Source organism: Mastigoproctus giganteus, chromosome 7, assembly GCF_048544385.1.
Source record: "Mastigoproctus giganteus isolate SK-2022 chromosome 7, ASM4854438v1, whole genome shotgun sequence".
In the NCBI taxonomy this organism is placed as follows: domain Eukaryota; kingdom Metazoa; phylum Arthropoda; class Arachnida; order Uropygi; family Thelyphonidae; genus Mastigoproctus; species Mastigoproctus giganteus.
Window position 1 is genome coordinate 163,151,458 of NC_143581.1, and position 26,353 is coordinate 163,177,810.

At 36.4% G+C, this 26,353-nt stretch overlaps 1 protein-coding gene across 2 annotated transcripts in view; it reads right to left on the minus strand.

Moving 5' to 3' along the window:
* The window catches only part of Dhx15 (DEAH-box helicase 15), a 190,238-nt gene that overhangs the window by 77,894 nt on the left and 85,991 nt on the right, over window positions 1-26,353 (minus strand). For both annotated transcript variants that reach the window (XM_090377960.1, XM_090377959.1), the window contains exons 6-7: window positions 20,104-20,280; window positions 2,277-2,531 (exon numbers count right to left, since the gene is read on the minus strand). In XM_090377960.1, coding sequence (XP_090234086.1) covers window positions 2,277-2,531; window positions 20,104-20,280 — 432 coding nt within the window. The remainder of the gene's footprint in view (window positions 1-2,276; window positions 2,532-20,103; window positions 20,281-26,353) is intronic.

Here is a 26,353-nt window from a genome sequence, read left to right on the forward strand (position 1 = left end):
CCTGTACCTGCGCCATAGCAGTCCCAAGGAAGACAACAGGCGGTTTGAGACCATGATGGACTTTCATCCAGACTAGACAGTCATGAACTTGACCGCCACACCATCAAACGGACAACTATCTGATGATTGAAGTTTGAAAGCTACCATTGGATCGAATTAAACCCCTGGATTGGACACCACCCGATGTCGATGACAGAGGCGCCAAATGGCGATCCTATCTGTGCTCAATTGTACAGTCACTTTCGACCCCATTCCTTCCCCTTTCTTCGCCTTCACCTGATTGACTGAGTGTACATTGACTGGTTGGGGACGCCTTCGCCTATATCCCCTTACTCTTACTTTCATTCCCCCTCTTCTGTACACCCTGTACTACCTCACTCTATCTAATCGCTGTGTTTTTTTTTTTTTTTTTTAATTAATTAATTATTTATTATTATTTTTTCTTTTAATTAATTTTTTTTTTTTATTTATTTATTTATTTATTTATTTTTTTTTTTATTTTTTTTATTTATTTATTTATTTTTTATTTTATTTTATTTTTTTATTTATTTATTTATTTTTATTTTTTTTTTTTTATTTTTTTTATTTTTTTTTTTTTTAACTTGGTCTCCGCTCAGGAAGCTGAGGCAACCCTGACGGAGACTAGCCAGAGAACTATGGGCAGCCTGGCTACCTCCTAGTGGTGTGTGCGGGCAACGTGGGGTTCCATCAGGGGCCCTGCGGCCAAATGCCAGGACATACAACAGAACCCAACACAAAACCACACATTCAACACACAACACTTTTTCTGGCATTTACAGTGTTCTGTATTTCTTCACAGTGTACATATGGCGCAGATGTGGGAAACCACAGGTGGCGCCCGACCCTAACACTATGCACACACTATATGCTATGTGCGTGTATACCGGTCCAACGGTGGAGGCCCCTGCAGTGCTACAGGCGTGTATGCACACCCACTGTGTGTCTGTCGATGCATACAATCTTTGTAATGTCTTTCTTAGTTGCTAATATTGCATTAATTATTTAACATTTATTACAGACCAAATTTAAGTTGAAATGTCGAAGAAAAGGAAGTATGATGAAAACTATGTATTATTTGGTTTCACTTGCATTAATGAACTTGATGGGACTCAAATACCGCAGTGTTTTTTGTACGGAAAATTCTTGCGAACAGAAGTATGAAGCCAGCAAAACTGAAAGACCATCTCAAGTCTGTCCATGCTGAAAATGCATCTAAAGATGCTGGTTTTTTTCGTGCGAAAAAATCTCAATTCGAAAAAGCAGGGACAATTCCAAAACTTGGATTTGCCATTTCACAAAAACCTTTTCTTGAAGCATCCTATAAAGTTGCTTACCGGATTGCCAAGCAAAAGAAGCCCCACACTATTGGAGAGACTTTAGTGAAGCCATGTGCACTGGAAATGGTCGAACTGGTCTGTGGACTGGAACAGAGGAAAAAACTGGAAGCTGTTCCCTTGTCAAATGATGTAATACATTCCAGAATAGTTGATATGTCTTTTATAATATTTTGAAGCAGGTCATTGAGGAAATGGCAGCCTCACCATTCCCCTTCAGTATGCAATTGGATGAAACTACAGACATTTTTCAATGTAGCCAGCTCCTTGTTTTTGTTCGCTATGTGCATGCTGACGCCATCAAAGAAGAATTCAATGTTTAGATTGGATTGCAAGAAGTTTTATTTTAGCCAGCGATTTATAAATTACTGGAATAAGTTACCTACAGGTGGTAGAGGCTGACAGTTTGGGAAAGTTCAAAGGTCAGTAGGATAATTACCTATGGGAAGAGGGAAACACAGGTTGTTTATTTCCTTTTTGCTTATTATTATTTTTTAAAAAATTTTATTATTATTATTATTATTACTTTATTCTTATTATTTTATTTTATTTTTTGTTATTTCATTTTATTTTATTATTATTTTTATTTTGGCTGGTGCAGCATAAGCTATAAGCTTCCTTGCACCATGTGGCCATGCTAATACTAATACTAAATGCCCATGAGCACATAAATTTAAATTGAAAATGATGGTTGTAGGATATATGTGCAAATTTTTGCTTTCAGGCAAGTAACAGCTTTATATGGGGGAGAACTGCCCACCATATGAGATTGAAAATCCAGCAACAGAAAACATGCTGTGAACTAAATAAATTAATTCAAAATATGGTCCATACCCCACTTTTTTTTAAAGATGTAGCCACAGAATAAGTGTGTTAGATGAAAATTCATATTTTTTGAGGGGAAAAAACAAATCAACATACCTTTTGTTTGGCAAATCCTGGATCGATAACAAACACAACACCATCAATAGTAAGAGATGTCTCAGCTAGATTTGTTGATACTACAATTTTACGTCCAATCGCGCCATTCGGTTTGTTAGGAGGTGGTGGTTCAAATATTTTCTGCTGTAGATTAGGAGGTAGTGTTGAATATAAAGGAATACATTTTAGTTCTCCAACCTCAGGACCAAGGTTATCCACTTCTCTTTTTATCCTTTTACAAGCTTCTTCAATTTCCTTTGATATTTAAAAAAAATTATGTTAATAATAATAAATATTGAGATTACATGACAAACAACCACTTTTCTATTCTGCCTTGACTAATTTACTGATTAAACTGGCTCATTACTTATATCTTATAGCCTTAAATTATGTAAGCAAACATATAGAGAAAATGGCTGTAATGTGAAGAACAGCCGATAAACATATTTAATCAGACATTAACCTGTCAATGATGGGATCTTGGATAGTGCCACCTGGTCTGTTAGATCCCAATTTCATTGTATATATATAAGTTAACTGAGATGATGAGAACAGAAAATGAGCTAAAAAATGAGAATTGGAACTATGGAAAACACAGAAAAATATGAGAAAATAAAAAGAAGTACTTATTGCTGAAAATCACATGGTTTCAGTGTCTTCGTCAAGGGTCAACCATCGAAATCACAGGAAAAACAAAAAGCAGTAGAGACCCCAAAGGAGGATCAAAGGCTGACACAAGTAATTATAGACCTGTGAGCTTAACTTCTGTTCCAGGAAAATTAATGGAGGCACTGGTTAAAGAAGCACTGCAGGATCATTTAGACAAGACTTCAGTTATAGCTCAGACACAGCATGGTTTTGTTAAGGGGAAGTCTTGCCTGACCAACTTGATTGGATACTATGATGCAGTCACAAAAGAACTGGATGCAAGGAATAACTTTGATATTATATACTTGGATCTTAGAAAGGCTTTTGATACTGTTGCACATGGAAGACTGCTACACAAATTGGAGCAGTGTGACATTGGAGGCAAATTGCTGCTATGGATAAAGGGGTGGTTGAGGGGGAGAAGACAGAGAGTGGTAATCAATGGACACTGCTCATCGTGGACTGATGTTATTAGTGGAGTCCCTCAGGGCTCAGTGTTGGGTCCATTATTGTTTTCTGTATTTATAAATGATATTGATGATGGTATATCGGGCTTAATGTCCAAGTTTGCAGACGATACAAAGGTTGGCAGGGTTGTCAAGGACACTACTGACACTATGCTGCTGCAACAGGATCTGGAAAGGTTGAGCAGATGGGCTGAGAGGTGGCAAATGAAGTTTAACATTGACAAATGTAAAGTACTACACATGGGAAACAGCAACCCCAGAGCAACGTATCAACTCTGTGGTACAACACTGACAGTGGTAGAGAATGAAAGGGACTTGGGGGTGGTTGTGCAGGCAGATATGAAGTTCTCTGAGCAGTGCAGACGGGCTGCAAGAGTAGCTCATGGAGTATTGTCAATGATATACAGGAATTTTTCCAGCAGGGATAAGGAGGTGATTATTCCATTGTATAAGGCGATGGTCAGGCCACACCTAGAATACTGTATACAGGTCTGGAGGCCTCATTTCAAGAAGGATGTAGAGCTGCTGGAACGAGTACAGAGAAGGGCAACAAGATTAGTGAATGGAACAAAGGGGTGCTCTTATGAAGAAAGGCTTAAGTTTTGCAAATTACAGTGTCTGGAGACTAGGCACCAGCGAGGTGATCTGATAGAGGTGTATAAAGCCTTGAATGGTTTAAGCATGCTCAATGCTGATGGGATTCTTCCTCTAGCTCAGAAAAATCACCTGAGAGGGCATAAATTCAAATTGAGGAAAGACAGATGTAGGATAGACGTGCGGAAATTTGCCTTTAGCCAGCGGGTGGTTGGTTGGTGGAACAGACTTCCATCCCTTGTGGTGGAGGTTGATAGCCTAAATAAGTTTAAGGCTCAGCTGGACAGGTATTTTGAACGAACAGAGGGGTGAAGTGGAAGTGGTTTTTTTTTTTTTTTTTTTTTTTTGGCTGATGCTGCATAAGCTTGCTTTCTTGCATCAAATGCCTCTACTAATGCTAATGCTAATGCTATTTCTGACATGAAACATATGCTAGCATTGGCAATAGCGGCAAAGAAAATCTGAATTTAGTAGCATAGGAAGTTAGGCCTAAACATTGAGCAACAAGCATGGGAATGGTGAATGGGGAAAAGGGGAAACTTTGCAGAATCGAAAAAAGTATGTTACAGCAGAAAAATAGCATCTCAATATTGCATTTCATAAACTAATGGCTCATGAAAAATAAAAATATAGAGTATTAAGAAAGTAAAGAGAATACGGAATAAGAGGAGTTCCCAAGTCCACCTATTTTCTCTCATGGCGCCTCCGTAGCCAGGTGGGAAGAAGCAACAGTGCGTAGCACACGCTTCTTGATTAGACCGGGGTTCGAGCCCGTCACCACCAAATACGGAGGATGTGGAAAGGTCAGCGAATGACCACCGCATATTCCCGGAGCAATATGGCCTTAGTTGCTAATGCTCCTAAAAAAAAAAAAAAAAAAACCCCAAACATTTTCTCTCATATTTAGTTTAGTGTCAAACAACGAGGGTTTAGTGTCAAACAAAGTTAACTATAAAATTGCATTTTCTTTTTGTGATAACTTTAGTTTTACTTTATACAAATAACAATGCATATTATGCCATAGAACTATATCTCTCTAGTACTTTACAAGTTAGCTTAGGCTGTAAGTACATTTCCGAAAAGGCTGAAATCTGAAAAGTCTCTTCTTCTGGATAATATTCCTTCACATACCAATTGTGAGGAACTTAAAGAAGGACATAACGGTCATGTTTTTACCAACCAGTCTATGGATCAGAAAGTTCTAGAATGTCTAAAGCAGCATTATTAAACTGGGGGTATGCTTGTTTGTCTGCTATTCGGTTTTTAGGAGCATTAGCAACCAAGGCCATGTTGTTTTGGGGGTATGCGGTGGTCACGGGCTCGAACCCCAGTCTAATCAAGAAGCGTGTACTATGCACTGCTGCTCCTGCCCACCTGGCTACGGAGGCGCCCTGGGGGTATGCGAGAGATTAACAAGAAACAAAAGTATTTTGGAACAAATGAAACATTTTTTTACTTAACCATATTCTGTAGTAATTACGCTATTGACATTATTAAGCTAAATGATGATTCATAAAAATTGATGATTTAACTGATTTTTTTACTTAAGCGTGTTTTTGTATTGTTGTATATACACTATTGAGATTTAAGTAATGATTCATCTGGAGTGCTGCTTTGAAGTGTCAAGTACGGCAAAAATACAATTATATGCACATTCCATTTTTGAATTAATTAAATTTGATTAAAAATTTTAACATTCTGATTGAGATGATATATATTTTCAAAAAATTTATAAAAAAATGATCTTTTAAGACTTTATGGAGATAATTACAAAATATATGATTAGATTATCTAATAAAAAAAAAACTAATTTATCTCTATATTTATTTATTGCTATTAAGAAATGCGAAATGATATTTTTAAGTATATATTGATGCTTTATAATTAAATTTTCTTTTTAATTATTGTTAATTTAGTGGTTAAAAAAAAATTACTGCCCCATAATTTGGTGGGGGGACTTAGAAGGGGAACAGGTATCCTGTGTGTTATGTCAGACACTAAGCCTAAAACATTGATGGATCCAATATCTCTCTATTACTGAAGATTTAGGAGAAGTCCGGTTGGCCTGCCTCCCTAAAATCCACTCATGCACACCTTCTCGATGGTAAGCCCTGTTACGTCATTTAGGTGGCAACGAACGTGTTGAGTGGTTCTCTTCAAGACGCCTGATCAGCGTGAAGAGGAAAAGACCAAACCATCCAGCATATGACAGCACGAGAAAACAAATGGCCCTCAGTCCCCAGCAGCTTTCACTCTCCCTCTTACGGCAGCGAGAGGATCAGAGTGGAAGCAGAGGGTGCTAAGAATCTCTGGGTACAACCAGGCTGCCATGCACGGAAACTGAACTTGGCCTGTTATAACGTAAGATCACTCATCGGTGGAGACAGGATATTAGAGCTGGAAAAGGAATTAGAAAATGTGAATTGGAATATCATCGGTTTGGCTGAAACAAGAAGAAGAAATGAATCACTTATTAGTTTATCAAGTGGAAATCTGCTGTACACCAATGGAAACAGTGAAAGAAGTGAAGGTGGAGTTGGGTTTCTGGTCCATAAAGATTTTAAAAACAACATTTTGGAATTCAAAAGTACATCACGAAGGGTGTCAAGACTAATACTCAAGATTTCTAAGAGGTACAAGCTAAAGATTATAATGATTTATGCATCAACATTGAGCCATGATGATGAAGAGGTTGAAGAAATGTAGGCCGAAATTGAGTCTTCTAGATGAGCAGAAAACCCACTACACTATTATTATGGGGGACTTCAATGCTAAGGTTGGAAAAAGGCAAAACAGCGCAGAAAGAGGAACTATAGGAAATTTTGGAATTGATGAAAGAAATAAAAGAGGTGAAAGACTTGTGGAATTTGCAGAATCTCAAGGAATGTCAGTAATGAACACTTTTTTCAAGAAAAGGGTGAACAGAAAGTAGACATGGAAGAGTCCAAATGGATTAACAACTAATGAAATCGACTTCATCCTCACTAACAGAAGATATATTGTGAATGATGTTACCGTCCTGAATAAGGTAAATGTTGGAAGTGATCACAGAATGGTAAGATGTACACTTGATATAGATGTAGGAAAAGAAAGGAAAAAGCTGACTCGAGTAAATAATACAAAGGTCTTTGAGATAACAGAAGAGGAGAAAAAGCAGTATGTACCGGAACTTAAGAACAAGTTTGAGCTTCTGCAGACTGCTCAGGACCAAGATATCGACGAGGAACATTACAACTTTCTGAAAGTGATAAAGCCCAAAAAACCTATAGGGAAAAAGAAATCCAAAGAAGAAAAAATTAGTCAAGAAACACTTGTCATGATGAACCGAAGACGACAAATGAAGAGCAAGAAAAACACTGACAGGGAGAAAATTGAGTATACTGAGTTATGCAAAGCCATTAGAAAGAGACTCAGAGAGGACATAAGAAGATTTAATACAAGAAAAGTAGAACAAGCATTAAGGGAAAACAAAGGATTTAAATCAGCAGCCATGAGCAGTAATACAGAAAGACAAATGATACTGAAACTGAAGAATAGTGATGGTCTACTTATAAACAGCAGAGAACGCATAATTCAAATAGCAGAAGACTACTATAGAGAATTATACAAGGAGCGAGGGAATGATACCAGCAGTAGGGAAGATGGATTGCAAAGTAGCAACACATACGGCATACCCGATATTCTTCCTGATGAGGTAGAACATGCACTGAAGAAAATGAAGAATCAGAAAGCCCCGGGGGAAGATGAAGTTACTGTAGAGTTGTTAAAATTGGGAGGAAGAGACATAACACAAAAACTGGCAAGGCTCTTCACAAAGTGCATTAGAAAAGGTGTGATGCCTAAGCAGTGGAATAATGCAATCATAGTTTTGCTGCATAAGAAAGGAGATAAATCAGAAATTGGAAATTATAGACCAATTAGCTTGTTATCCCACAGCTACAAGTTGTTCACAAGGGTCATTACTAACAGATTAGAAAGAATACTTGATGAGAATCAACCGAAAGAGCAAGCTGGCTTTAGGACAGGATTCTCAACTATGGATCACCTTCACGTAATATCACAGCTAATGGAGAAAGCAAATGAATATAAAACACCATTATGCCTGGCATTTGTGGATTATGAAAAGGCATTTGACTCCATACAGCATAAGGCAATGTTTGGGGCACTGGAAAGACAAGGCATAGATACTCCATATATTATGATTTTGAAGAAAATATACGACAGTGCTACATCCTTTATTAGACTAGACGAAGACAGTAGGAAATTTAAAATCAAGAAAGGAGTTCGACAAGGAGACACAATATCTCCGAAGCTGTTTACTGCTGCCCTTGAGGAAGCTTTCAGAAGATTAGACTGGTCGCAGAAAGGAGTCAATGTGAATGGAGAGTACCTAAACCATTTACAATTTGCAGATGACATTGTGGTCATAAGCCACGATCCCAAAGAATTAGAGGAAAATCTTAATCAGTTATGCACAGTTAGTAAGGATTTTGGACTAAAGATGAATATGGCTAAAACAAAAGTAATGATGAACAAGTATGCCACAGAAAGGGAAATAATGATTGAAGGAGCAGTAATTGAAAAGGTGGAGTCATATACTTATCTGGGACAAGTTATTAGCTGTAATAATGATAAATGGCTGGAAGTCAAGAGAAGAATAAGTTTTGGATGGGTAGCATTCAGGAAATAGTCACATACTGAAGAGCAATATCCCAGTTTGTCTGAAACGTAAAATAATGAACCAATGTATACTCCCTACCATGACTTATGGAAGTGAAACTTGAGCACTCACAAAAAGAATGGAAGAGAAGCTGAGAACTACACAGCGAAGAATGGAACAAATTATATTGGGAATCAGACTGTTAGATAAGAAGAGAAACATATGGCTTAGGCAGCAAACTCAAGTAAAGGACATTCTTATCAAAACTAAAGAACTAAAATAGTCTTGGGCAGGATACATAGCTCAAAGACATGATGACAGATGGACTGGGAAAATAACAGAATGGTATCCAAGAGGAGCTAGAAGAAAACCTGGAAGACAAAGGCGGAGATGGATAGATGAAATTCATGAGTTTGTAGGTAGTAAATGGATGGCCAGTGCTCAAAACAGAAGGAACTGGAAAGTTGCTGGAGAGGCCTTCGTCCTGCAGTGGATTGAAAATGGCTGATGATGATGATGAATTTGGTGGGTATTAATACACGTAATCCAATTTTCTTCTTAGTGAAATTTTTTAATCATATTTAATCAAGGCAAAAATGGAATGTGCATATAATTGGATTTTGCCAGTACTACCAAGTATTTACGAAATCACTCGAACTGTGATGGTTGTTGGATTACCAGCAGTTCACCATCCATTTTGTTTTAGTTCTTCTCTGTAAGCTCGCGGGGACGGTTGCAGTTGTGTGGTGATTTTTCCTGCTAATTCTTCCATGTGATTATTTTAATACCCCATTATGGATAAGTTTATTTTAAAGCGAAAACGTGAAGGTGAGAAAGGCAGTGTATGTAGTGAAAATAATAAATTGCAAAGATCTAATGAAGTTTTTACACTTCTTACTCCTTTATCTGAACCGACTGGTTTTGAGAATGTTGTTGGAAAATCTACTAAAACTAAACATAATACCGTAAAATCTTTGAAAGCTGAGACTAAACCCAAATATCATTTTTATGACAAGTTATATTAATTATGATTTCATTTCAAACAAGTGTAATCCACCTCTTCCAGTCTGTATAATATGCAATCAAACTTTGTCTAATAATAGCATGAAGCCCTCTCTATTAGAATGACATCTTGTAACAAATCATGTCAGATTGATAGATAAAGCTGTTAATTTTTTTAGTGCAAAGCTAACTCTATAATAAAAAACTAAAACGTTATTCAAAGTTTTACCCAAACTTCAAATTCTAAAGATGCTATAGAAACTTCTTACGAATTAGCTTTATTAGTTGCCAAAAATAAAAAGGCATACACAGTGGCTGAAACACTCATCGTTCCTGGTGCTTTAATTATCGCTGATAAAATGCTAGACAAAAAGTGTTCAAACATAACGAAAAGCATACCAACTTCTGATACTACTGTAGGTCGCCGAATTTGTGAAATGGCACAAGATGTAATTCTGCAAACTGTTGAAAAGATCAAACTGGATAAAAGATTTTCAAAGCAAATCGATGAGTCTAAAGACATTTCAAACAATGCCCAGCTTATTGTGTTTGTCTGCTATTTTGATGTTGAAATTGGTGCTATTAAGGACGACATACTGGGTTGTAAACGGATGCCAGAACATACAAAGGGAAAAGATAATTTTCAAAACTTTGGACAATTTTGTGAGACTCGAATTAGGACTCCAGTGGAAATGGTGTATCAGTATATCCGCAGATGGAGTGGCCTCAATGACTGGACAAAAAGCAGTCATATTGCAAGTATACATGAAATCAATCCTGACAGCGTTGACAAATCCATAGACAAAGTTTGGCTACAAAAAATATGTCTCCAGAGTTGCATGAAGTAACAAGTGTTGCTATTAAGGTAGTCAATTTAATCAAGTCTCGGACACTAAATTCATGGCTTTTTAACATAATGTGCGAAGAGATGGGTTCAGCACACACTCACCTATTGTTGCATACCAAGGTGAGGCAGCTCTCCCAAGGACGTGTTTTAACTTGCCTGTTTGAACTGAGGGAGGAAGTGAAGTGCTTCCTAGAAAAAATTAAATATGTATCCAACTTTGAAAGCATTGAGTGGCTTTCACAACTCAGTTCCCTTGCAGATATTTTCAGCAAGATAAACAAACTTAATCTCCAACTTCAAAGATTCAACAGTAATATTTTCAAGACGCATAGTAAAATAAAAGGTTTCTATAATAAATTATTGTTGTGGGCAAAATGTGTCAAGGATGGAAATATCGCAGCTTTTCTTTGATATCATATATTTGGTTTAATATATGTAATCTTTAGTTATATAAATATTTTTAAGATGTACAAATTCACTGTTCAGAATAGAGCTTCTGTAAGTGTCAGTATGACTAAAATAATTAAATGTAACTTGATGTGTCTCAGTGAAGTCTGCACACAATATTTTCCGCATATCAAGAACGAAGAAAAAATAAACGATTGGATATTAAATCTTTTCGTCACAGCCAATGCCACAACTGCTGACATGCTAATCAATTTAAAAGAGAGTTTATTAGAAATTGCAGCGGATAAATCATTGAAAACAATTTTTGAAAGCCTGGCAATATGCGATTTTTGGTCCAAAACTCGAAAACAATTCAAAGAAATTAGTGATAAAGCTCTTTCAAATCTCATATTTCCCTCAATTTATTTGTGTGAACAAGGCTTCTCTACCTTAAGGTCGATAAAAGTTAAGGACAGAAACTGAATCCAGAGTCAGCGATCATTATTGCCCTAACTTCTACTTGGCCATGAATTGAACTGCTGGCTTCAACAAAACAAGCTCAACAATCTCACTGAGTTTTTAATATTTGTTATTTATAATGAGAATAAATGTTTGTATTGTTTTTAATATTTGTTATTTATAATGAAAATAAATGTTTGTATTTCTTTTAAACACTGTTTTTGTAGAAGCGATATTATAATGAGAATAAATATCTGTATTTCGACAATTTGTTGCACAACACAAAACATGCATAAAAGGGGTCTTATCATCTGTTTTACTATATAAGTACAAAAAATGTAAGCACTTAGAATTCAAGTGTAGAGGTTTACTTGCAGTAAAATAAAGTAGACATACATATATAGCGGTACAAAAATAAGAACATAATTCTTTGAGGGTATGCGAACAAAAAAGGTTGAGAAACACTGGTCTGAAGAGATGACAGACAAGTTTTTGAGTTCAGTTTTAGAAGAAAAAAAGAAAAATTAAAAAAAAAAAAAAAAAAAAAAACAGAAGGCATGAATCTTTACACAAATCTTTATCATTAAAATTCAATGTCAAAGATGTATTTATAATATAGCACTAGCATGGAATGAAATTCCAATTTCAACAATTATCAAATCTTGGAGACCATGTGGCCAAGGAACATTTTATAGACCAATGTGGCCCATTTCCAGTTAAGTGGAAGTGAAAAAACTTATAATTGGTACATGGAGTGGCCTCAATGACTCAAAGGTGGTCAACAAACATACAGTTTTAAATTCTGTACAGTGGGATCAACTGATGATGTTACCAACAGTAAATTCTAAGTGGGAAGCATTCAAGGAATTAATCGTGGAAGCTACTAAAAGTTTCATATCTATTAAGAAATACTGTTCAGGGTTTAGGCCTAAATGGTTATCAAATGAACTAATGAGACTCGTGACAGAGAAGAAAAATGCATGGGTGCATATAAATTATCCAGCGACTCAGAAGCGTATGACAGATATAAGTTAGTCCGTAATCAGGTCACAAAGGAGGTTAGGCAGGCGAAGGCAGATTATGAGAAATCTTTGGCAGAGGATGCTAAGGAAAACAGAAAGGATTTCTTTACTTATAAAAACTTTAAAAGGAAGGGAATGAAACTGATTGGTCCACTTGATATCGATGGTTCCAATGTTGATGATCCTGCTCAGATAGCAAATAAACTGAATGAATATTTTCCATTTATATTTACACATGAGGAGTTATTAAGGTTTGAAAATGCCAAAAGGTTATCAAATTGTAGCAGGGTGCTTAATGATTTTGTAATAACTGAGAGCAAAGTGGAGGAGAAATTGTTGAAGTCAAACATAAGAAAGGCACCTGGGGTGGATGGGATCTATCCAGTTATATTAAAGGAGGTGGCAAAAGAACTAAGCAAACCCTTAGCCATAATTATGAGAGCATCCTTGGACTCAGGAGATGTCCCCACGGACTGGAGATGTGCAAATGTATCCTCAATTCACAAAGGGGGATCGAAGGGTGACGAGAGTAATTACAGACCAGTTAGTTTAACTTCTGTTCCAGGTAAAATAATGGAGTCATTTTAAACAATTCTAGTTAAAGATGCATTGCAGGATCATCTAGACAAGACTGCAGCAATAATTCAGACACAGCATGGGTTTGTTAAGGGAAAGTCTTGTCTCACAAATCTAGAGTATTATGATGTGGTTACAAAGGAACTAAATGCAAAAAATAATTTTGATATCATATACTTGGATTTCAGGAAAGCTTTTGACACTGTTGTGCATGGAAGACTACTGTACAAATTGGAGCAGAATGGTATTAATGGGTAAAAGGATGGTTGAGTGGAAGACAGAGGGTGGTAATCAATGGGTGCTGCTCTTCATGGACTAATATTTTTAGTGGAGTCCCACAGGGTTCAGTGTTGGGTCCACTGTTGTTTTGTATATTTATCAATGATATTGATGAAGGTATATCAGGTTTAGTGTCGAAGTTTGCAGATGATACAAAGGTTAGCAGGGTTGTTAATGACAGTAATGGCAGTGTGCTACTGCAACAGGATCTAGAAAAGTTGGGCAGATGGGCTGAGAAGTGGCAACTGAATTTTAACCTTGACAAATGCAAAGTACTGTATATGGGTAGAAGTAACCCCAGAGAAATGTACCAACTGTGTGGTACTACACTTAAGGTGGTAGAAAATGAAAAAGACCTAGGAATAACTGTGCAGTCAGATATGAATTTTTTTGAGCAATGCAGACAGGCTGACAGGGCTGGTCACAGGATTTTGTCAATGATATATAATAATTTTGCTAGCAGGGAAAAGGAGGTGATTGTCCCTCTGTATAAGGCAATGGTTAAGCCTTGAGTACTGCGTACGGTCTGAAGGCCTCATTTTAGGAAGGATGTAGATTTGCTTGAGTGTCTACAGAGAAGGGCAACAAGATTGGTGAGGGGAATGAAGGGATCCTCTTACCAAGAGAGGCTTCAGTTCTGCAAATTGCAGTGGCTGGAGACTAGGCACCTGCTCGGTGATCTGATTGAGGTGTGTAAGTCCTTGAATGGGTTGAGCATGCTGAATTCTGATGGGATTCTTCCACTTGTTCAGATTACGAACCTAAAAAAGTAAAAGTAAAGTGCAGCCATTATCAACCCACTGCAGGATGGAAGCCTCCTCAACAATTCATGCTGAGGGAAATGGACCATAATCTGCCACGCTGGTCCAGTGCGGGTTGGCAGATCGACCGTATTCAGCAGTCAGGGGCTTGAACCCCGGTCTACTCAAAGAGCGTGTGCTACTGCACTCCCGCTCCTGCCCACTTGGCTACGGAGGCCGTTCTAAGGGGTTATCAAATTAAGAAAGATAGATGTAGAATAGATGTGCAGAAATTTGCCTTTAGCCAGCGGGTGGTTAATTGCTGGAACAAACTTCCATCTGTCATTGTGGAAGTTGATAGGTTAAATAAATTTAAGGAGGAACTGGACAGGCATTTGGAAGGAATGGTCGTGTGAATTTTTTTTTTTTTTTTATTTTTGGCTGATGCTGCATTAGCTCGTACACTTGCTTTCTTGCATCACATGCCACTACAACTACAAAGTGACTCGCCACTGTCCATGGGTTGCTGTTTGACATGGATTTATATAAAATTTTGTTACCTAAACCATTTTTCTTTCAGGAGGTACGAGCTCATAGTTGAACATGATTTATCCTCAAAAACTAAACAATTCTGACTTGTCTTTTGGTGGTTCATTTGAAATTGGTTATGCATTTCCACATGAACAGCAGATGGTTGCAATTTGTTGGTTTGGGCATGGGTGCGGTTTATAACTTGTTTCTTGAATGCTAAAATTCATATATCTAAGTAATTTTAGTGTGTGTTTTGTCTATAAGCAGCGCCTTTAAAACCTAAAGCTAAGTGCCTAGTTATATTCAACGAAATTAATTAATACTCATGAGTTACATTTTCGGCACTTAGTTTGCACTTTTATGTGCAAACTAAGAAAATTTCACTTATGCACATTTGCCAGGTTGTCGATTCATTCCTTCAACCAGCACAATACCCTGTGCTTCATCAACAATATAAGATATATGGATAGCCTATGAGCATCATCATCATCATCATCAGCCATTTTCAATCCACTGCAGGATGAAGGCCTCTCCAGCAACTTTCCAGTTCCTTCTGTTTTGAGCACTGGCCATCCATTTACTACTCAAAAACTCATGAATTTCATCTATCCATCTCCGCCTTTGTCTTCCACGTTTTCTTCTAGCTCCTCTTGGATACCATTCTGTTATTTTCTTAGTCCATCTGTCATCATGTCTTCTAGCTATGTGTCCTGCCCAAGACCATTTTAGTTCTTTAGTTTTGATAAGAATATCCTTTACTTAAGTTTGCTGCCTAATCCATGTGTTTCTCTTCTTATCTAACAGTCTGATTCCCAGTATAATTCGTTCCATTCTTCGCTGTGTAGTTCTTAGCTTCTCTTCCATTCTTTTGGTGAGTGCCCAAGTTTCACTTCCATAAGTCATGGTGGGGAGTATACATTGATTCATTATTTTACGTTTCAGACAAACTGGGATATTGCTCTTCAGTATGTGACTATATTTCCTGAATGCTATCCATCCAAAATTTATTCTTCTCTTGACTTCCAGCCATTTATCATTATTACAGCTAATAACTTGTCCCAGATAAGTATATGATTCCACCTTTTCAATTACTGCTCCTTCAATCATTATTTCCCTTTCCGTGGCATACTTGTTCATCATTACTTTTGTTTTAGCCATATTCATCTTTAGTCCAAAATCCTTACTAACTGTGCATAACTGATTAAAATTTTCCTCTAATTCTTTGGGATCGTGGCTTATGACCACAATGTCATCTGCAAATCGTAAATGGTTTAGGTACTCTCCGTTCACATTGACTCCTTTCTGCGACCAGTCTAATCTTCTGAAAGCTTCCTCAAGGGCAGCAGTAAACAGCTTCGGAGATATTGTGTCTCCTTGTCGAACTCCTTTCTTGATTTTAAATTTCCTACTGTCTTCGTCTAGTCTAATAAAGGATGTAGCACTGTCGTATATTTTCTTCAAAATCATAATATATGGAGTATCTATGCCTTGTCTTTCCAGTGCCCCAAACATTGCCTTATGCTGTATGGAGTCAAATGCCTTTTCATAATCTACAAATGCCAGGCATAATGGTGTTTTATATTCATTTGCTTTCTCCATTAGCTGTGATATTACGTGAAGGTGATCCATAGTTGAGAATCCTGTCCTAAAGCCAGCTTGCTCTTTCGGTTGATTCTCTTCAAGTATTCTTTCTAATCTGTTAGTAATGACCCTTGTGAACAACTTGTAGATGTGGGATAACAAGCTAATTGGTCTATAATTTCCAATTTCTGATTTATCTCCTTTCTTATGCAGCAAAACTATGATTGCATTATTCCACTGCTTAGGCATCACACCTTTTCTAATGCACTTTGTGAAGAGCCTTGCCACTTTTTGTGTTATGTCTCTTCCTCCCAATTTTAACAACTCTACAGTAACTTCATCTTCCCCCGCGGCTTTCCGATTCTTCATTTTCTTCAATGCATGTTCTACCTCATCAGGAAGAATATCGGGTATGTCGTATGTGTTGCTACTTTGCAATCCATCTTCCCCACTGCTGGTATCATTCCTTCGCTCCTTGTATAATTCTCTATAGTAGTCTTCTACTATTTGAATTATGCCTTCTCTGCTGTTTATAAGTACACCATCGCTATTCTTCAGTTTCAGTATCATTTGTCTTTCTGTATTACTGCTCATGGCTGCTGATTTCAATCCTTTGTTTTCCCTTAATGCTTGTTCTACTTTTCTTGTGTTAAATCTTCTTATGTCCTCTCTGAGTCTCTTTCTAATGGCTTTGCATAACTCAGTATACTCAATTTTCTCCCTGTCAGTGTTTTTCTTGCTCTTCATTTGTCATCTTTGGTTCATCATGACAAGTGTTTCTTGACTAATTTTTTCTTCTTTGGATTTCTTTTTCCCTATAGGTTTCTTGGGCTTTATCACTTTCAGAAAGTTGTAATATTCCTCGTCGATATCTTGGTCCTGAGCAGTCTGCAGAAGCTCAAACTTGTTCTTAAGTTCCGGTACATACTGCTTTTTCTCCTCTTCTGTTATCTCAAAGACCTTTGTATTACTTACTCGAGTCAGTTTTTTCCTTTCCTTTCCTACATCTATATCAAGTGTACATCTTACCATTCTGTGATCACTTCCAACATTTACCTTATTCAGGATGGTAACATCATTCACAATATATCTTCTGTTAGTGAGGATGAAGTCGATTTCATTAGTTGTTAATCCATTTGGACTCTTCCATGTCCACTTTCTGTTCACCCTTTTCTTGAAAAAAAGTGTTCATTACTGACATTCCTTGAGATTCTGCAAATTCCACAAGTCTTTCACCTGTTTTATTTCTTTCATCAATTCCAAAATTTCCTATAGTTCCTCTTTCTGCGCTGTTTTGCCTTTTTTCCAACCTTAGCATTGAAGTCCCCCATAATAATAGTGTAGTGGGTTTTCTGCTCATCTAGAAGACTCTCAATTTCAGTGTACATTTCTTCAACCTCTTCATCATCATGGCTCAATGTTGGTGCATAAATCATTATAATCTTTAGCTTGTACCTCTTAGAAATCTTGAGTATTAGTCTTGACACCCTGGGTGATGTACTTTTGAATTCCAAAATGTTGTTTTTAAAATCTTTATGGACCAGAAACCCAACTCCACCTTCACTCCTTTCACTGTTTCCATTGGTGTACGGCAGATTTCCACTTGATAAACTTATAAGTGATTAATTTCTTCTTCTTGTTTCAGCCAAACCGATGATATTCCAATTCACATTTTCTAATTCCTTTTCCAGCTCTAATATCCTGTCTTCACCGATGAGTGATCGTACGTTATAACAAGCCAAGTTCAATTTCCGTGCATGGCAGCCTGGTCATACCGAGAGATTCTTAGCACCCTCTGCTTCCACTCTGATCCTCTCGCTGCCGTAAGAGGGAGCATATGAAATCAAAAAATTATATAAGAATTGTCAGATTTCTATTGGTCTGATTTTAACAAAATTTGGGAGGGTGTGACAAATCATTCTAAAAGAGCAAAATATAAAATTTCACAAAAACCTATTTGATGGGAGTCAAGTTATTACATGCTGACAAACAAAGAAAGACTGATTGTCAGATTTTAATTTAATTTGGGATGGGTCTACAAATATTTCTAAAAGGCACAAACAAAATATTTCACGAAAATCCATCCAGTGGGAGTCAATTACATGAGGATGGGAACGCACACCTCCCAAATTTCTATTGGTCTGATTTTAATGAAATTTTGGAATGGTTCAAATAATCTTTTTCAAATACAAGAGGGAGGAGAATAATGCAAACTAACATGATATTTACTTTATCAAAACTTAGTATTAAGTCCAAACTTTTTGGCTCCCTCACCTTTAATATTAATGAAGTTTACCAAATTTACCTTAGATATCCTTAAGATTATAAATATTTGTGGTTAACACCACTGATTAACGAAACGTGAAATTACAAAAATGATTTCCTTTATTAAAAAAAAAAAAGAAAAAAAGTTGCTTCCCATAATCAAATAGTATTATATGTAAAAATCAATGTCGTTATTTTTATCCCCTCAAAAGAGGAAAATCCAATTATTACATTTAAATAATGATTTTGTGATCATTCTGGAAAGTCATACTAATTTGAAGAGTTAAAAAGTTGCAAAGTGCTGGTGGTCAACATGCAGTACATGTACAAATTTGGCACTTAGCAACTAAAAATGGCACATGGAAAAAAAAAAAAAAAAAGAAGAAGAAGAAGAAAAAAAAGCAGAATTGTGATTTCTATTCAATGACTTGGTAATAAGTAAAAATTTATTATTTGTATGTAAGGTTGCAAGAATGTTAGCTGACTTAGTGCTGTGATCCAGAATACTTTTTTCCTAAAAACAGTAACACATGAAAAATATAAGGCAAAAAAATTTAAATTGAACATTTATGCCACTGGTATAGAGATCCAATTTAAACCTCTGAGAAACCTGCTGCACATCTACTGGCAAGAAAAGTCCTCTACTGGAAAATTCTAACTTTGTTTACTCTTCCCAATCAATCATATGAGATGCAACCATAATGGAATAAGACTAATTTTATAATAAACACACCAATACTTATATTATACATTAATCATCATCATTTCCTTCCACGTAGCTCACTGTTAACATATACACTTTAACACTTTCGCTGCTGGTTTTTCCGATGACTGTTTCGATACATGATTGAAAACCACAGGATTGAGTCAATTTGGATTAGAAAAGGCAGAAATATTTTTGGGCTTTCTTCTCACTATGACTGAATTAATCAGCCCCCAGTGAAGGTTGCTTGACAAAAATATCTCGTTTTGAATTCTGTCAAACCGGAAGAAAAAGTTCTAAAAGCAGGGTGGTTTTCTCTCCAAGTGAATTGAAATCCAAAGCCACAAATTTGTGTTCAAGAAACAGTGAATGTGTTAACCAATGATTGCACTAATATAAAAAAAAAAAAAAAAAAACATTTCTGCAACTCTTCTCTTGGAACACCATTCATAACACTTACATTCCCTTTGATAGCATCAGTGCTGTTTTTTTTTTTTTTTTTTTTTTCTTTGCAGCATCAATCTGAAAATTTTTTTCCCCATTCAAGTGTTCTGTCAAAATGAATCTAGGACTGATTCATTAGATAAATTCAACTCCAGCAGTAAAGCACAAGTTAAACATTTTCCACTGGCTGGTAATTTGGATGTCAAAGATGATACTACCTCGTATCATCTTTGACAGCTTCCCTGCCCTGCCTTCTTGAATGCTTTTAAACTTGTCAGACTCTTGCTACATGTAAAACATCATTCCTATAAACATGATTAATATATGAATTGTCTCAGTTACAGATTTTGCGAACTTCATACAAAATTCAATTTTTAATTCTGTTCTAAAAGATATTTTTATCAGGAATGGGAGGGGACCATTCTGATAGCTAGCAGCAGCAAAGTAATCCAATCTTTGCATGAAAATTGTTATACACCATATTTCTACAGGTGACACTACTAATCATCCTATAGCAGCCACAATAAAATGAATCTCATTGCTTTATGGCTACAGCTCATAATACCATCAACATATTCCTAAATAACATTAATGTGAACTTCATTTCCATCAATAATCTTACCTCTTGACCTGTCAAGAAAAGAAGAACATCACCATCTGCTTCCTCACACATATGAATCTGTATGACAGTTCTGATTGCAGCTTCCAAATAGTCTCTTTCTGGTTCTGGGGTATAAAAAATTTCAACAGGATGCGTACGACCAGGAACATTCATCAAAGGGGCGTCATCAAAGTAATGCTGAAGGGGGAAGAAAAAAGCTTTTTACTGTAAGATATTAAAGAAGCTGTTTACCATACATCAGTGTTTTTAACCAAAGTCTCACAAATTTACTTAAGGTTAGAAGTTTAGAGTTATGAATTCGGAGTTACATCTATTTTGACAGTACTGCACTACACTCATTGTAGCACCGAATAGTGGGGGTGGGAGACATCAGAGCAGGTGCTACCCTCCACTATTTTCTCAGAATTCCCCTATTATCCTCACGTGCATCTTGCAAGACTTAGAGAAAGGTGGTAATATCCACCATCAAATACAGTTTTGGCTGGAAACTTGCTTTTCCATTTTATACTCACAAGCTGAATGAAGCTACCAACCAATCACCATACACATTTTACTATTAGGTAAGATGCAGAGAGTAATGTTTTTTTTTTTCTTTAAGAGGAGAATAATAAACAAGTTTTACTTTGGCGGCAGCAAGATTGCTTTTAGCACAATGGCAAATATGCAGACACACCAAGTTCCATACTGAAAAGTTAAATACCCTGCCAACACTGTATTTAACCTTCCTAATCCGAACATTTCAGGACATGATTTTTGCTGAAGTGTGGAATTTTCCAAATTTCAGGTGATCATATCACATTAATAAAAAATACTGCATTTGCTATGCTAAAATTTATTCTACACAGTAGTGTACAAAGGTAGGTTTTTTTTTTTTTTTTTTAATCCAAGAGAAAGAAAACATACAGTACAGAACATTTTTTGTTGTATTGTGTGTCAAGCAGTTCCTGCGATTCCCCATAAAACCATATTAGTAAACTCTGTGGTAAAAGCACTACTTGTAAGCCAGAGAAGAGTGTGAATTGTGCTGTCTTGTGAGTAGAGTGCTGTGGTGCCATTTGTGTTGTTCATCTGGTAACTTAGTTACTGGGAGACTCGATCCCCAAGAGGCTGCTGCTTCCCCTCATCCAAACACAGGGAGCCAGACCATAACAGCAGTCGAATGGTTACTAGCTGCCTAAGCTCTGGCTTGAACAAGAGTACATGCAGCCAGGTCAGACTAACAGTAGAGAAAGCGAAAAGGGATTAAAAAAATGAAATACCCCCTAGGAGAGTGAGAAGCAGTAACTTACAGAGGGTGAAGAGACCTTAAGGGAGGAGGGCACTGGAATGGGCCAGGCCAACAAGACAGCAGGCTAAACAATATAATGATAAGCAGCAAGGACCACCTGCTAGAGCAGCAGGAGGCAGTATCCCATGTCAGGACAAAGTCCAGATGTCAGCAGTACATTCTACAGTGAGCAATAAAGCAGTTCACTCCGACAGCAAGGAGCAATACACGAGATGGAAGGACTAACATGATCCAGACATGAAGAGCAAGAAAATCCAAACTACAATTCCAACTAAGTAGAATCGTGGGCTGATGGAGATACATCAACCAATCCAACCAAGACGACAAAATGCAACTATGTCAGCAGTTGTGCCCTTTCATGGGAAGATCTCAAAGCAGCATAAGTTACTATCAGCAGTTCCCACCTGGAAACCAAGTCAGCAAGTGGTGCAATGAGTCAGAAGTCACAGTAGCCAACTCATGGCACCACAGCAAAATCCCACCTGAAAATTCTCAGGTGGATTTTCAGGTCAGAAAAGAATGTTCCAAGAAGCACAAGATAAGGTTCCAGTTCAAGTAAAAAACTAATAAAATCCACTATAAAATTGTGGTTGTATACAAGAATATAACACCTGTGGCATTAATCAGGCAGGTTTATATATTCTTAGGTGAAATAGCTAGCTTTCAGGAAGCTGCCTAGAAAGTAGTCAGGTTTGTTATCACTCATTGAGGAAAAGAACAGAACTGTAAAAGACTATTAGCATGTGTCATGAAGGCACTTGGAACATCCACAAATGAAACGAGGTCATAGTCAGGATGAAAGTTGTCTATTCCTGGAGACACCAAAGTTAGTAATATCATAATGCAGGAATCAAGTCCAGTGGTGAGTCCAAGATATAGAGCTTGAGGCAGAGTTCAGTCAAAATGACATCCTCAACTAGTGAGCAAGTGATTTTAAGTTTTACAGCACACGAGCAACTGCAACTAAGTCCCTGATGCACCAAGGTGAGTTGCAACTATAGATGTTGACTTTCAAGAAGCTGCTTAAGCCACCGGCAGTTAGTTGTTATTGGCTGATTTGGTACTTTCACTTCTTGAACAATCTATTGGTAAACAGCAAAAAGACATTAAAGGCTTCCTTGGTCCTGATGAGGATGCATCTAGTGTTAGAGATGTCTTGTTGAGGGAGTGCATAAGATCTTTCCTGAGAAGGAAAGTAAAAATAGAATTATTTTCAAAATATACCATACTGCTTATGGTATTTTTAAAGGGGAAAAGTGAAAAGTTCACACAGTTCCAGTACCAAGCATCTTTGGCAATACCCTTGTGTATGCAATATGATTACAAGGTTACAATCTTCTGGATTACTTAATTTTCTTTTGTTGATATTGTTTACAAACTGCAATTTAAAGTTAAAAAACATTTACTAAACATATCTGATCTTTAGTGAGACCAGATATGTTAGATTAAAACCTCAATCTAATGTTACATATACAAATTGTGAAAATCAGTCCTTCAAGTACAAATTGTGATAATAATACATTGCTTATTATCAAATGAGTTGTTAATCTTGCTTGTGATGAGACTAGACAATCCCACTGTACACATTTTTCTATGTTGTTGAAATAATTGGCTTTGGCCAATATAAGACCTGTCTACCGATTCTTGGATAATTTGCCTAAGCTGTGCATTTTAACATAGGCGAAAAATGGGTAGTGCTAGCTAATGGACTGCTGCACTTTGAAGGTGTCTCTTCTTCTTGGACTTTGAATTTGCATTTGAAAATTAATAATTAATAAAAATTTCTGCATTTGAAATTTAATAAATAAAATTCATGGATAAGCACATTTCTTTTGCTTGTTTTCTATTTCTCTAATAAATTTCATTTTTTACTCAACATTAAATGATACAAACTGAACCAGAATTCAAAACAAAAACAATGTTCTTGAGGGGAAACTACTCACGTGCAGGTGATATTAAATGCTTCAGAGTTTACTTTAAGTTCTCAAAAAGTTTCTCTTGAGATTGTCAAGAGAAATTATGAGAACTTGCTGTAAGAAATTCTTATTCTAACATGCTTTCATGAGGCAAGATAAATGTTGTTGTGTTTTTAGGAGCATTAGCAACTAAGGCCATATTGCTCCGGGGATATGCGGTGGTCATTCCCTGACCTTTCCGCATCCTCCATATTTGGTGGCACACGGGCTCGAACCCCGGTCTAATCAAGTAGCGTATGCTATGCACTGCTGCTCCTGCCCACCTGGCTATGGAGGCGCCGCTTTCATGGGGCACTGTTTAGAGAGCAGCCAATGTGCAGCACACAAGCAAAACAGGCAAAAAGGAGTGGATCAGGTACACAATCAAAGCCTCTCCTGAAAGCAGTGTGTATGCAGCTCCCTTGTACATAAGAGAGAAACATATGTTTACTTCTTTCTTCACAGTTTACTGCATAGTGTAATAAAATGCTACATTCTAAACTTTTAAAAGAAAGAGCAGAGATAACTAAATTGAAAGTAGACAAACCGATTCTTAATGAAGATTTTATATCAATACACCACTACAAGGTGCAAAAGATGACTGCCAAAAAAAAAAAAAAAAAAGAGTCAACTTATACAGAGAATACATGTCTGGAAAGTTTGTCATAACTAAGACAGGTAACCCTAAAATGATGTTGTAATTGAGTTAAAACGGCACAATTTATATGGAGATCTTTCTTAACTGATTTAATTGTGATGTTATAGTGTAGCTGTTATCTCTAAGGTTGCTTTAACTGAGCATGACTGTATAGTGAACCCCACTTTACGATATTAATCTGTTCCAGACACCACTGTATTGTGAAAATATCATAATGAGAACCCAATAACACATTTTTTTTTTTGGTAATTCGTTCCAAGATCTCAGAAGTTCAAATTTTTGCTATATGACTAAGCTATTTATCTCTGTTAAAGATGATTTTTAGAATAGAAATTGTACAAATTGATTAAAATTAGATAGTATGAACCAGAGATGTAATGCTCAATACGTTCTAATTTTTGGAGAGTATCATACAGAAGTATTCTACGTACTATATTGAGGTATACTCCTCTTATTATTTTACAAATATTGATTAAAACTAATATACTGATTAAAGCACAGCACAAAAAAATCACATCAACTAAAAGATGCAAAAATAAAAACATGTGGCCAACACGTTTACAAACGCTACTGGCTGAGAGGAAGGACCATGTGGTCCTGTCGGAGATAACCATTGTAAAGTGAAATAAGTAGGCGGCAATTAATGTGAAGCTTTAATTTCAAATAACCAATTCAAATCATTAAAAAGCACTGCACTTTCATTGTTATCATACGTTCGGTTGTAAGAATCAATTTTGAATGGCTTTGTGATATTTTTCTAAAGTACATTTCTGGAGGTCACTATCATAAAACAATAAAAACAATTTGCAGTTTCCTGTTTATTGGGGTTTTCTGTTAGTGCAACTATTATAAACGGGTAGTAAACTCAAACTTATTGCATTTGCATTAATACTGATAGCTGGAATTCTGTGGGTTTTTATGTTATTATGGTGAAATGTGTTTCCCCTGTGAAATCTTCAATCATATAAAAAAAAATAAATAAATTTTCAGAATCTTCCCTACATTCCTATTTTTTAAGCTTCATAAACTTGTTAGTTGCAATTTGTACTTGCTGTGTTTTTTGTTATTGATTGCTTATCATTTTTGCTATTTTAAATTTTACAAGCCCCTTCAATATCAACTAGTTAGTATATACATATTACACTAAGTATTAATTAAGCTATGCACACAAGCGTAAATTTATTTTTATTTTGCTAAACTGTGGAAAAATTCCTCCAATATTCAAGTACCACTTAATTTTGTTAATTGGTAATGTAATAAAGTGTAAATTTGTGATCTTTAAAATTAAAATTCAATTCAATTCACACAAGTGATCACATACCACACATCGTATAGTGAATAGTATTTTATTATGGGGAGTCCATCATAAAGTGATTTGATCGTATAGTGCAGTGGTCTATACGATCCCCCCCCCCAAGAAATTTTACACGGTCCGCAAATACATTTCAATTATGTATTTGTTGTAAATACGGTGATTATATTCACTCTCATATTGTTAAAAAACAATTCCTGCCCGTCAGCTGTTTTCAGATCGTGCATTTGGCCCGCATGCAATTTGAGTTTGAGACCACTGGTATAGTGAATCAACTGTAAAGTGTTGGTCCTCTGTATAGCAATTTGTATTTCTGAAAATAACTGTGGTGCTGAACATTGATGCATTATTCTTATTAGTGTTTCTCACTTTGAGTGAAGTGCAGTTCAAGAAATTGAGACAATTCTGTGTACTCAGTTATGCTAAATAAAAACAATACTATGCAGTACTTTGTAGTACTGCACAGCAAACTGTAAAGAAAGCAGTAGTAATCAAGTTACTGACTCCTTTACAAAGAAACTCAGAGGAAAAAATCTATGGATCCAAGGCCATGTCAAATCATTCATACTGATTTATGTATGTACATGACAGGCTTTGATTATGCAGCTGAGCTGTTCTTTGTTAATTTGTATCTGTACTACAAATCAGTTTCCCCATAAACAAGAGTAAGAACACAATAAGAAATTTACCATTTACAAAGTTTATTTTTTAAGTATATACAGTACTACTGTTTAATATTTTCATTTACAAGGGCAGACTGATTTCATAACATTTCAAAGATGTACTGCTGGCCATTTCCGATAGTGTTTTTTGGTCAAATGGCAGAGATATTTTTCTGCAGTCTTGATTTTCAATTTTTTTGTCTTCTGCAAACATTTTTTTCAAATTCAGAAAAGTCCAAAAATCACAAGTGAGCAAAATCTGAACTGCAGGGCACATGTTCTAAAGGCATTCTGCAATTCTCAATCGGGTGTCTTACACTGCTTGGGAGATATAAGGCCTTGCATTATCCTGCAAAAGAAACCACTGCTTCTTCA